Source organism: Manis javanica, chromosome 13 (assembly GCF_040802235.1).
Source record: "Manis javanica isolate MJ-LG chromosome 13, MJ_LKY, whole genome shotgun sequence".
NCBI lineage: Eukaryota > Metazoa > Chordata > Mammalia > Pholidota > Manidae > Manis > Manis javanica.
In genome coordinates, this window is record NC_133168.1 from 72,787,834 (window position 1) to 72,801,437 (window position 13,604).

Below are 13,604 nucleotides of genomic sequence, written 5' to 3' on the forward strand. Positions count from 1 at the left end.
TCTGTCTCTCCTGTCACGCCGCCATCTTTTCTGATCTCTGTTTTTATTTCATCATTGATTCGTTGATTATTTAGGAGCATGTTAGTAAGCCTCCATGTGTTTGTGGGCTTTTTTATTTTCTTTGTGTAATTTATTTCTAGTTTTATACCTTTGTTATGTGAGAAGCTGGTTGGTACGATTTCAATCTTTTTGAATTTACTGAAGCCCTTTTTGTGGCCTAGTGCATGATCTATTCTTGAAAATGTTCCATGTGCACTTGAGAAGATTGTGTATCCTGTTGCTTTTGAATGTAATATTCTGTGGATGTCCATTAGGTCCATCTGTTGTAATACATTGTTCAGTGCCTCTGTCTCTTTACTCATTTTCTGTCTGGTTGATCTGTCCTTTGGAGTGAGTGGTGTGTTGAAGTCTCCTAAGATGAATGTATTGCATTCTATTTCCTCCTTTAATTCTGTTAGTATTTGTTTCACATATGTAGGTGCTCTGTGTTGGGGGCATAGATATTTATAATGGTTATATCATTTTGTTGGACTGACCCCTGTATCATTATGTAATGTCCTTCTTAGTCTCTTGTTACTTTCTTTGTTTTGAAGTCAATTTTGTCTGAAGCAAGTACTGCAACTCCTGCTTTTTTCTCCCTATTAGTTGCATGAGATTTTTTTCCATCTCTTCACTTTCAGTTTGTGGTTATCTTTGGGTCTGAAGTGAGTCTCTTGTAGGCATCATATAGATGGGTCTTGTTTTTTTATCCATTCAGTGACTTTGTGTCTTTTGATAGGTATATTCAGACCATTTACATTTAGGGTGATTATTGATAGGTATGTACTTACTGCCATTGCAGGCTTTAGATTTGTGGTTACCAAAGGTTTAAGGGTAATTCCCTTGCTATCTAACAGTCTAATTTAACTCACTTAGTGTGCTATTACAAACACAATCTAAATGTTCTTTTTTCTTTTTCCTCCTTTTTCTTCCCCCTCCATTCTTTATATATTAGGTATCATATTCCGTACTGTTTGTCTATCCCTTGATTGACTTTGGCGGTAGTTGATTTGATTTTGCACCTGCTTAGTAATTAATTGTTTTACTTTCTCTGTGGTTTTATTTCCCCTGGTGACAGCTATTTAGCCTTAGGAATACTTCCATCTATAGGAGTCCCTATATGGACTGTAGAGGTGGTTTGTGGGAGGTAAATTTTCTCAGCTTTTGCTTATCTGAAAATTGTTTAATCCGTCCTTCAGATTTAAATGATAAACCTTGCCAGGTAGAGTATTCTTGGTCCGAGGCCCTTCTGTTTCATTGCATTAAATATATCATGCCACTCCCTTCTGGCCTGTAAGGTTTCTGTTGAGAAGTCTGATGATAGCCTGTTGGGTTTTCCTTTGTATGTGATCTTTTTTCTCTCTCTAGCTGCTTTTAAAAGTCTGTCCTTATCCTTGATCTTTGCCATTTTAATTATTATGTGTTGGTGTTGTCTTCCTTGGTTCCCGTGTGTTGGGAGATCTGTGCACCTCCATGGCCTGAGAGACTATCTCATTCCCCAGATTGGGGAAGTTTTCACCAATTACCTCCTCAAAGACACTTTTCTATCCCTTTTTCTTTCTTCTTCTTCTGGTACTGCTATTATGTGAATATTGTTCTGTTTGTTTTGGTCACACAGTTCTCTCAATATTCTTCAATTCCTAGAGATCTTTTTTTCTCTGTGTGCCTCAGCTTCCTTGTATTCCTCTTTTCTAATTTCTACTCCATTTACCATGTCTTCTACTACATCTTATCTGCTTTTAAGTCCCTCCATTGTATGTTTCATTTCAGATACGGAATTTCTTAATGATTGAATCCCTGTCCTAAATTTGTCCCTGAGTTCTATAATATTTTTCCACATCTCCATGAGCATGTTTATGATTTTTATTTTGAAGTCTCTTTCAGGAAGACTGGTGAGTTCAGTTTCACTTAGGCCTTTTTCTGGTGTTTGTGAGATTCTAGTTTGAACCAGGTTCCTTTGATGTTTCATATTTGTATTTGGCGCCCTCTAGTGCCCAGAAGCTCTAGTCTTTGGAGCTGTTCAGCCCCTGGAATGATGTCGCAGATCTCAGGGGAGCAGCGCTGGTGACTGGGGGGAGGAAAGAGCTGTTTTCTGCTTCCTGGCGCAGTGCCTGTCTCCACTGTCAGAACCAGTGGGCCGATCAACAGGTGTAAGCCTCTGTGCTTTGCATCTGTAGCTGCCATAGGCGGAGCCTCCCTCTGGCTGGCCTGACACCAGGGCAGGGACTGCCTGTTTGAGAGCCAGTTCCAAGGCACAGCAGGCTGTGTATCACAGTGGGGGGCCTCTGGGCTGAGTTGCCAGCCAGGGGGATGAAGCGCCCCTGAAGCTCGTGAAAGTTCCCAATCTGATGGGCAGAGTGCACCCAGACAACCTTGTCCACCTACCCCTTCTCCCGAGTAGCAAGCTTTGTTCAATCCCTGCCCCTTCAGCAGCCCTCTCAGTGCTTGGAAGCCTCTCAGATTCCCCACCTTTCCTTTGTCCCAGGGCAGCTGGATGTGGTTCCCTTTCCTCCACAGATGGCTGTAATCTCAGTCTCTCCAAATGCTCTGCTTGTCATAGCTTTCCAACTCCACTAATCTTCAGAGCACCATGCGATTTAGGTTTATGCTCCCACAGCAGATCTCCGGGACTGGGTGTTCAGCTGGATCGCTTTGGTACGTTACCCTGTTTTGTGAGGTCTGCTCTGTTCTCCAGGTGTATGCAGTCTGGTGCAGACTTCTTTCCTGTTGCTCTTTTAGGATTAGCTGTTATAACTATATTTTTATATTACATGTGATTTTGGGATGAGTTCATTGTCTCACCTCTCACACCACCATCTTTAATTTCTCTCAAGCTATCTGTCCTGTATTTTTTAGTGTAAATTTCACTGCCTTTAATAGTCCTCAATAAATATTTATTGACAATTACTATAAAATGATAATATCTTACATTGGAAAAGGTATCAGGCTGGTTTTTTTAAAATAATCAAAGACATTAGTCAGAAGTTAGTTCATCCTCTGTCTTTTAGTGGAAGAGAATATCGTACAGCCAACACCCTAAGTGCTGGCGTTCTTTTGTGTCCAGAGTAAACAGGAGCCCAATTTTACTTTAAAGGGGGAGGGAAGCTCTGCCTTAGAATGCCTGGGCAGACGCTTAGCATCCTTCCACATGATCTGGGGTCTGAGAACCCAGCTGGGCACCCCCACTACCCCCTTTGGTAATTCCTCAACAACTTGGTATGTTCTCACATTGCTGAAGAAACCTGAAGGATTTGGTGAGCAGGAAATAAGCTGCTGGGAGAGATAAGGTGGGCAGCTATGAATATAGATGAGAGAGGAAATGAGAATACTAATCTAGGGAAACAGCGCTAGCAGTTTGACTATAAACCAAGAATCATTGGAAAGAGTTCTTTCTCTAATTTAAGGGAGCTACCCCCTTATTCAGTTATGTGGGTTAGAACTGACAGCAAAACTGTCTGAATGGGGACTACATTTCCATGTGCTGCTGTATCTCTACTGATCAAGAATTTCAAAAAGGTGAAACTGAGTCTGTGAATTTTGTTTACCCAACCATTACTACTGTGTTATCATAAGTCCAAGAAATCCTTAACATTAGAAATAATGTTAATTTTTGCTCTTGTGTGTGTGTGTCATGCCTTGGCTATTCAGGCTGTTTTCATGAAGCAAAGGGGCTTTGTTATTATTGTTAACCAAATATGCAGCCATACATGGCAGTGGATGTAAAGGCAAAAGTATAGAAAATGTAACTGACCTCTATTCTCTGAAACATGACAGCTTGTCATCAAATATTTTATAAGGAAGGCCATAGTAGATGAATGGCCACCGTGTTAACTTAAGGAAATACTTCAAAATCTGATCATCGTGAAAATCATGGTCTGGTTGTATCCCGTTCTATGGCATCCATTCTGTACATTACTGATTGTGTGTCTCCGGAGGCCAAGTTGTAGCAGTGTGCACATTGGTGGATTGCAGTGTCCAGGTCAAGTCACTACTGGATCTGAAAGAAGCTTATGAAGTTGGCTTTTATGGGCCACTTAGAAATTTTAAATTTTATGACACATCCCATGTCATTTAAAGACTTGTGCTAATTTTGCTATTTTGTATTAGATCAGTCATTTAAATAGAGATTAAAAATAAATAAATCTGAAGTTGTTCCCCCTTGTCCACGTCTGTTGAGGCACCCCCTGTGTGTGTCCACCACTCTGTGACTGTACATGGGGCACTGAGTTACGCTGCTCAGTGAGTGAACTGAACCCAGGGACAAAGCTGCCTTAATCTCTACCCTCAGTACCAAGAGTTTACGTCAGGCAGGCAGGCAGTATTGGCTGTTGTTAAAATGTATTTGGACATTGTTTTATTATAGTTCAAGGTATAATTGAATAAGGATCATAAGTTCTTCATGTTTGATATAATACAGTTAAGGTTACATTGTCAGTGTTCAAAGATGAGCGTGCCTCTGTCCCTTTCCCCAAGTGGTACAGCTCACTGGGGACCAGAGCACATGAACCGGTAGTTACAGTGGGTGGTGTTCATGCCACATGTGCAGAGCTGTGCTCGGCTGCATTGTTGACATTCACATCCCTGGAGGTGGTCTTTGGCGTGGGGGCCGGCAACTAGGTGAGATTGGTCTAGTGATTGCCAGGTTGCAAAAGATGGCAACTTAATAGCTCTCTTTGATTTTTACAGGTTTTTTTAAAAAAAGCTAGAGTATGCTTATATTTTAAGTGGGTAATAATTTCCTCTTAGAAAATGTGAGGATTTTATTATGCATCTTGCAACAAGTACTGATTCCCATACCACCAAATGGCAGACCAAGTCTGGGGTTTTCTCTTGGCTCTCTGGAGTCCTGAAAACAGACTTACAGACCTAAAATCAGTTGTGCCCATGGTACAGCTTTGAGAGGTGATGGGGTTTCTGTGTTGGCACAGTCCTTGTTTGATTGATCCATATTTCCTCTGTGATAAATCCTAAACAATTTAGATATTTCAACTGTGTATTTTTTTTTTCAAATTGGTCATGTTTAGATCCTGAACTATTCAAAACTAAAATAGTCCAGAAAAGATAGAAAATTTCACTTTGGAAGTAAATTAAATTAAATAGGCCCTACCCTTTCCTATTTCTGTAGTTAATATATAATACTCTGATATACATGCACAATTAGTTTGTGAAAATCATTTCCCCACAACGTTGGACTGTCAGATGGGAGATCACAGCACTTGTGAGAGGCAGGGCTTGGTCCAGGTGGGTGGACTCTGGGCCCTCCCTGTTTTTATAGTCATGAACATTTTCATGCCATAGTTTATTGTTTGCTTGGGTGTCCGCTGTTTGTCGGAAGCTGTGTCTTGGGGGTCTGGTTCCTGTGACGCTGCCATGTGTGGGCTGTGCCCTATCCCTTGTGCTAACCTGTATCTGCCCCAGTCATTCCCTTGGACCATGCCTTCTATTTAGTTCTGAAGTCCCATCTCTTCACAGACGTAATCCTGGCCCACTGGTTCACTCCCTGTGGTGAATATCTTCTCGGTTGTTTTGTAGGTTGTGCTGGTGAGGTGGAATGAGCCATACCAGAAGCTGGCCACATGCGACGCAGACGGAGGGATATTTGTGTGGATTCAGTATGAAGGGAGGTGGTCTGTGGAACTGGTCAACGACCGTGGGGCTCAGGTAAGTGGGCAGGAACCCCTTCCAGAAAGATCGCTGGAGAGCAAGCCTGCAGCCCATGATTCCCAGCCCCTGAAGGCTCTCCAGAAATGCATGCAGGAGAACGACAAAGCTATACTCCTGCTTTTTGTTGCTCTTGACTGTCTCACTTGTTTAGAAGAGAAAGATCATACTTCCTTCTCTTCAGCTGTGCTGCTGTTGTGAGAACTCGCCGAGTTTTAAGGTTTAATTAAATCTGTGATATTATTTTTTACTACTCAGTGTGTGATTTCATGTTAAATTTGGATTCTCTGAAATGCTTAAGGCACATGCTTCTTGCTCCCTTTGAAAAGGTATTTCCCTGTGTTGGAGCCTCCATAGTTCTCTCCAGGGAGCCCCACACGACTGTGCTCACAGCCTGCTCACCAAGCTGAGTCTTTAACACTCTTCTATCGGGTTTCAATTAGCATGCCCACCTGTTGTCGTCTGCAGGCTCTTCCTTTCTAACACAAATTTGTCTCTGTTCTGAGGGAAACCATTGCTTCAGGGACTCCCTGCTGAGCTGTGCTATTTTAAAATCGCTCCGTAGATTCTTCTGGTTCCGCACAGCCCTAGCTCTCCCTAGCTCTCCCTCCCATGGGAGGGTAGGCTGTGTGGAGCTGCTCTTCTCTGGCACCTAAGGACACACATCCCATCCTAGGCATTTGACAGAACTATGGCCTCAGAACCAAGTCCTCAGGGAACCTTTATCGATGAGGGTTTTCTTAGGCTGTTTAAACTCTCCACAGATGGTTTCCTGTGACTGCCTTTCTATACATTTCTAAGGAAATGGATTCGCAACCTCTTTTCTCCCATCTGTTGCTTAAATAAGCTACAAGCTCCCCAAGTTTGAAAGATACAGACCAGTGAAGAGGCATAAAAGTGCAAGAAATGAAGATATTATTAGCAGCTACTCTTAGGCTGAGGATCTTTGCAAGATGCTATCACAGAAGACAAACTTACCTCTGGGTAAAAACAAAACATTCTCTTTTTGTGAACTGGTTTGTTTTAGGCTAAATGGAATCATTCTGACTGACTTGGAAAAGGCCTTGTCAGTTTCCTGTATACATGAGGGAGGAAGGAAGAGGCACAGTGGGCCCCCCGATACTAACTAGCCTTCTTGAAATAGAGCTAGAGTTGTGGGAGTCTCCATGACCATGTAAGTTCATATCATCTGGAGGGCAGCCACTGTGGTCTAAGTCTGAGTGCTGGAGTCAGACTACATGGCCAACAGTCACCCTCTGAGACTTTTTAGCAAGAGACACCTAGCTGCTGGGCACCCCATCTTCTGCATCTGTAACATAGGGATTGTAATGGTACCTGCCCCAGAGGATCACGAGGGGCGATTAAGTAAGATTAGACATGGGAAGTGCTTATAACACAGTCTGCCCAGGATAGCTTTCAGCACATATTGTTACAGTATCATTATTATCACATGGAACTGCCTTGGGGTACGGCCTTGGGGCCCCTGCCGCAGGTACAGGAGTGCCCGCCCTTAAACCGTAGCCATAATGTCATCACCGAAGACCAGCTCTGGCCTTGAGGCAGCAGCTTGTCACAGCTTTCTGTAGACACTTACCTGAATTCTCCCAAGTGTCCCTAAAATGCCATAATTCTCCTGACCCCCAAGTGTGAACGTTTTTCCCTAGAAGGGCCCAGTGATCAGGTGAGACATGTCTTCAGACTTTGGGTGACAGGAGGTCTTTGAATCGTTACTCAGAGAAGACAGCAAAGATGAGTTAGGACAGAAGCCTACCAAGTGCCTGGCTTTTTCACGTGTTAGCTCTCAGTCTCCATGGGATCCCTATTCAGAAGGTGTTTTTATTCTCAGTTAATGGAAGGAAAAAACCTACATCAGGAAGTAGTTGCAGAAGGAAGTTTGTGAATGGTAAGACCAGAATTTGACCCAGGTTTGAGTCCAAAATGCTAAATTTGTCACACCGTCTTGTTCCCAGTCAACAAACTTTTCTCTTAGAACAGAAACGCATGTATTCCTGGCATGTCCACAGAGGTCAGCCTTCACTGCCGCTAGAGAGCGCCGCCTTGTCACCACCCTGCTTGCTCTAGAGCGCCGCCCCTCCCGGGAGTGAGCTTCTATCTCCTCCCTGGAGCAACTGTGTGGTGTCCGCCACCACTGTGGCCCTCAGCTTTTCCTTTCATTGAGAGTTTGGCACAAAAAAGCATGTTAGGAACAAAAAAGGAAGAGAACTTAAGACCTGGAGGTGAAGGAGCTCACTTACATGGACCAGAGAGTGCCTGAAAGCACCTAGAATCTCCCACATGCCTGTGCCTGTCAGGTTTACCAAAGTGGTAGCTCTTTCTTGTGACCTGATCCAGAATTTTATATAATTTTGCGGTTTGGAACTCTGATTCTGCAAACCTTGGAACCCACTGAGCAGCTGTCATTTTTAAACACTTGTGTTTTGCGGAGGTTTGGTCGCACTTTTTGGGGGGAAATATTTATTTATTTTATTACAGTATCATTGATATACACTCTCATGAAGGTTTCACAAGAAAAACAATGTGGTTACTACATTAACCCTTATTGAGTCACTCCCCCATACCCCACTGCAGTCACTGTCTGTCAGTGCAGTAAGATGCCACAGAGTCCCTATTTGTCTTCTCTGAGCTACACTGTCTTCCTCGTGACCCCATGCACACCATGTGCACCAGTCATGATACCCCGCAATCCCCTTCTCCCCCACCCCCATCCCTTCTACCCCTCCCCTTTGGTAACCACCAGTCCCTTCTTGGACTTTGTGAGTCTGCTGCTGTTTTGTTGGTTTGGTTGCTCTTAATTGTGTCAGACACAGATACTGTGTGAGTAAGGAAAGCATGTGCCCTGGTGATAGTGCCTCCCTCATTGAAGGAGGGGTGGCTTTGTGCACTTGAACGAGGAGGAGGGAGAGTTGTGTGGCTTAGAGGAGGAGCATTCTGGAAATCTCAGAGAAAAATAATACCATTTAGAAGAAATGATGGGTGATCCTTGTTATATAGCCTACCTTTCATTGTCACAAAGTGATCAAAACATTTGGCAGTAGCTAAGTGATGCTTTAACAGTTTCTTTTTCAGGAAATGATTATGAGTCCTCTATTTCAAAAGTGTGTCTGGAACAGTGCATGCATTATTTTATAGTATGGTTACCAAGGACAGCTGTGCCAGACACAGGCACGGGACAGTGTGAAGATAAGGTGCTGTGGGGCAGGGGGCCATCCGGGCTGCCACTCAGATTGTTAATCCACATCTGGGAACACTCTCAGTGACACAGGAGCACAGCAGCCCTCTGCAACTGAAAAGCAGTGAGACCAAGGGGCCTTGCTGCTTGTTTTCTTTACAGCATTGGGTACTTAGTTCCCCTGTTTTTGTTTTTCCAACTGTGAAAACATGTTCTTACCACTCCATGCTGACCTAATCCAGTAAGTCCTATTGCTTCTTACAGACATCCCATATTACATTTTTGTGACTGTATGATTGGTGGTGTTGCTGAGAAGCTTCTTGTCACTGGCTATATGCTTTAGCCCTCTAGTAAGATGTTTTTCCTGTTGGTACAAATCTTTTCCAAGATAAATGAGTTAGAATGCATGTAAATCAGTAGCATTCTCTTTGCAAAATGAAAGGACTTACAAATTTTGTTGCAGAATTAATGTGTTGTCTCTAAAAAATGGTTTAAGTTCCTGAGTAAAACTGGATATTATAAATGGTTGAAGCATGCGGTCAGTGAAACTGAGGGACTGAGTTTACCTAAGCAAACAATTATTTTCAGTAACCTCAGACCAGCTGTTCAACAGCTCTCTCACAAATCTGTGCTATTGTCATGATGGGGACATGTGATCACTCAGCATAAACCCATAACCTCTGCTGGGAAAAAAGAAAAAAGTTCCTATCTTTTTGGTATTTGCTTATTTTTATTATACTATCTGAAATCTGGTATATATTCAGTAATGTCAAATTTTAAAGTTTGAACATTTCCAAATATAAGCAACCTAAAGCAATTTTATGAATGAAAAATTAGGCATAACTATAAATGAAGTAGAGATTACAAGGTAATCAAAGATAATTAAAAGATGCCTCTGTGATTCAATGGTGGGGGCGAGGAAGAATAGTTTTCTTTAATTGGGGTATAGTGACGTATAACGTATTACATTCACATATACAATATAATGATTCAATATTGTATATGTTGTGAAATGATCACCATAGCAAATCTGGTTAATTTCTGAGGAATAATTTTTTAGTGGTACTGAAATAACTAAATATCTGTGTGTGTGTGTGTGTGTGTGTGTGTGTGTGTGTGTGTGTGTGTGTGTGTGTAAAACCTTGATTAACTCATGCTCTCCACAAAAATTAATTCTAAATGAATCAGGGACATAGATGTATAAACTAAATTTCTTCTAGAAGCTTTGGGTTAGGTAAAGATCCTTTGATTAGACAAAAAACATGAGCCATGAAAGAAAGGAAATTGATATTGGCCTTCTCAAAATTTAAAACTTCTACTCTTTGAATGATAACATTAAGAAAATGAAAAGGCAAGCCACAGAATGGAAGAAATCATTTGCAGGTTACATATCTGATAAAGGATTAGAATCTGATGAAAATTAGAATTTTTGCATCATAATAAGAAGGAAAAAAACTCATATGTGTATGCATATATATATATGTATGTATATGAATAAATGAATGTGAGTGGATATATGAAAAGATATAAATGGCAAGGGATATGAACAGACATATCCTAAAATGTACAGATATACATGAAATGATGCTCAACATATTAGTCATTAGGGAAATACACACTAAAAGCACAATGTCATACCAGTACATACCTATTAGAATAGCTAAAATAAAAGAGACTGACAAGACCAGCATTGGTGAGGTATGGACCTACTAGTTCTCTCATACTCTGCTGATGGGAGTGTAAAATGGCATACTACTTTGGAAAACAGTTTGGTAATTTCTTATGCAATTGGGAACTAAGTACCCAATGCTGTAAAGAAAATAAGCTCACCATATGACATAGTAATTAATTCCATTCATAGGTATTTACTCACGAGAAATGAAACCATGTGTCTACAGAAAGTCCTGCATGTGAATGTTCATAGTAATTTCAGAATAGCCAAATATTCAAACAACCCAAACACCCAGCAATTTGGGTAGATAAAAAAATTGTGGTATATTTATGCAATGGAATCTTACTCACCTATGAAAAGGAATGAACTACTGATATACATAAGAATGTAGAGTACTCTCAAAACCATTATACTAAGTAAAAACAGCCATAACAGAAGTGAACACTTCTGTTCTATGGTCTATTCCTGTGGAATTCTAGAATAAGAAACTAGTGATTGAAATTAGATTGCTGTTTGCCTCAGACCAAGGGTGAAGGTATGGGATTGACCTTATTTTGTTGTATGTAAATTACACCCCAATGAAGTTGATTTTTCAAAGTATAATAAATGCTGTGAATAACTAATTAGCAACAATTTTGAAAACTTACTTGAACTGAACAAATTCCTAAAAAAATAATTTAATAGAACTGACTCAAAAAGAAATAAAAAGCTTGAAAGCTTGACTGGTACTAAAACTATTAAGTAAATTGAAAAATGGTTAAAAATCTTACCACAAAATTCAGATCCATATTGTTTTACAGATATGTTATACCAAACTTCCAAGTAACAGGTCATCTCAGTTTATGCAAATTCTTCCAGGCAGTAGAAAAAGAAGGACTACTCTCCAGCTCATCCCAAGAGAGCAACATTAACCCTGGTAAAGACAAAGACATTACACAAAAGGAAATCATAAGTTTGTTTCATTCAAGAATACAGATGTAGAAATTCTAAACATATTAGCAAATTGATTTCAACTGTGTGTATAAAAGGTAGTACTTCACTTCCAAGTTGGGTCACTTCTAGGTATGCAAGTATTGTATAATAATGGAAAATCCATAGAAGTAATTCACTGCAATAGCAGATTAAAAGAGAAAGAATATGTGGTCATTTGAATAAATGCAGTAAATGCATTTGATAAAACTCAACACCCACGTATAAGTAATGTTTTCCAGTTAATTTTTTTTTTTCACTTTGTCTGAGGGAATATTGTTAGCAGGGCTGAGAAAGATATATCATCAGAAGCTGAGAGCTTTACTACTTTGATAAGTGACCCAGAGTCACTGATGGAGAATCCATTACTCACTGGAAGCGGGATGCCATAGAACTGCAGCTAAAAGCAGGAATGCTGGAGCCATACAACCCTGGATCATCCTTGGCTCTGTCACTCCCAGCTCTGTGTGACCAAGGATAAGTTACTTTTCCTGTCAAACTAATGATTGGCTCCTTTTCTCTGTGTGTGTCTCAAAGGTGAGTGATTTCACATGGAGCCACGATGGAACACAAGCGCTTATTTCATATCGAGATGGGTTTGTCCTGGTCGGCTCTGTCAGTGGGCAGAGACATTGGTCATCTGAGATCAACTTGGAAAGTCAGATCACATGTGGCATATGGACTCCCGATGACCAACAGGTAAAGCCTCTTGAATATAAGTGTGTAATATCAAAACCTTGTAAGCTGAGGAGGATATGAGTTAAGTCCTATCCCGTGGGGATGAAGTGGTGAGGGAGGGAGGGTCGTAGCTCAGAAACCTCTAAAAGAATCACAGAGGTGGGACATGCCTTTGCTTCTGCTGTAGCTTGCATGTCCTGGATTGCAGTTCTGAATAAACCTGTTTTTGCTAGTAAAAAAAAAAAAAGAATCACAGAGGTAAAGAGCAATGAACTTGTCCAGGTAAAATGTTTTAAATATTTTAAATGAACCATAAACTGGAGAAATACTTCTCACCAAAGTGGTGAACATTGAGATAATATTTTAGTTATGAAAATATTCACACAAATTTGCTTTTTTTAAGTCTACATAAATAGCTGATTGATAAGTGGATTTTGGACATAAATAATAATTCACAAAAAGAAGTTCACTTAGTAATCATGTGATGGAAAAGTATGCATTCTCAGGGAGAAATGAAAAATAGCATAGTGAAATGAAGTTTTATTAGCAAAAAAATAGTAATAAAATTATACAAATAATTTACTGATTAATTATGAGAGTTCAATCAAATAACCTTTCTCATTCTTTGCTGATAATAATGTATGTTAGACCTTTGGGGAAGCAGTTTGGCAAAGTCCTAATAATTATCATCCACTTTGACCTGGTAATATACTTTTGGAATCTATCTAAAATAAACAAAAGGGAAGAAAATAAAAGTTGTACTCATTAAAGCATTATTTGTAATAGTAAAAATATGACAACAGCCTATTTGTCTGAAACTAGAATGGTTAAGTAAACTGTGGTATAACCACTATAGGACTATAGTTACAGGTTGTGTTTGTGAAGATGTAATAATCTGGAAGAGCTCTTAGATACAATATCAAGGGAAAACATTAGGATACAAAATGGTATGTGTGATATGATTACCACATCATAAAACAACCAAAAGAAACTCACCCACATAAGTGGGTATAAATGAACCAAAATGCCATGATAGGTTGTTATTTTGTGGTGATGAGTCTCTCTGGGTTATTTTCTAAAACTTAATTTCAAAATTTTCTTTAGTGTTCCTGTTTTACTTTCATGATAAAATAATGCATAATAACATGATAAAATTATGTATTAATATAATTCATTTTTTAAATATAAGGGTTGACTAGTTAGAACTTTTGTAAAATACAGAGCTTGTCTTTTCCAGTACAGCAGAACCCATAAAATACCAGGACATTTCCCACCAGAGATTTCAGTTCACTGTTGTAAAAGCAAGCAGCTTAATTTGGCACCCCAACTTCTACTTTGGGATCTTTATCTTATCTTTTTTTGTTTTTTTTCACTGAATTGCTTCCCTCTAGGCAG

At 40.1% G+C, this 13,604-nt stretch overlaps 1 protein-coding gene across 4 annotated transcripts in view; it reads left to right on the plus strand.

Annotated features, from left to right (window-relative positions):
* TULP4 (TUB like protein 4) overlaps positions 1–13,604 on the plus strand; it is a 230,710-nt gene that overhangs the window by 153,121 nt on the left and 63,985 nt on the right. For all 4 annotated transcript variants that reach the window (XM_037023564.2, XM_037023567.2, XM_073219820.1 and 1 more), the window contains 2 exons: positions 5,572–5,700; positions 12,069–12,230. In XM_037023564.2, the coding sequence (XP_036879459.2) occupies positions 5,572–5,700; positions 12,069–12,230 (291 nt within the window). The remainder of the gene's footprint in view (positions 1–5,571; positions 5,701–12,068; positions 12,231–13,604) is intronic.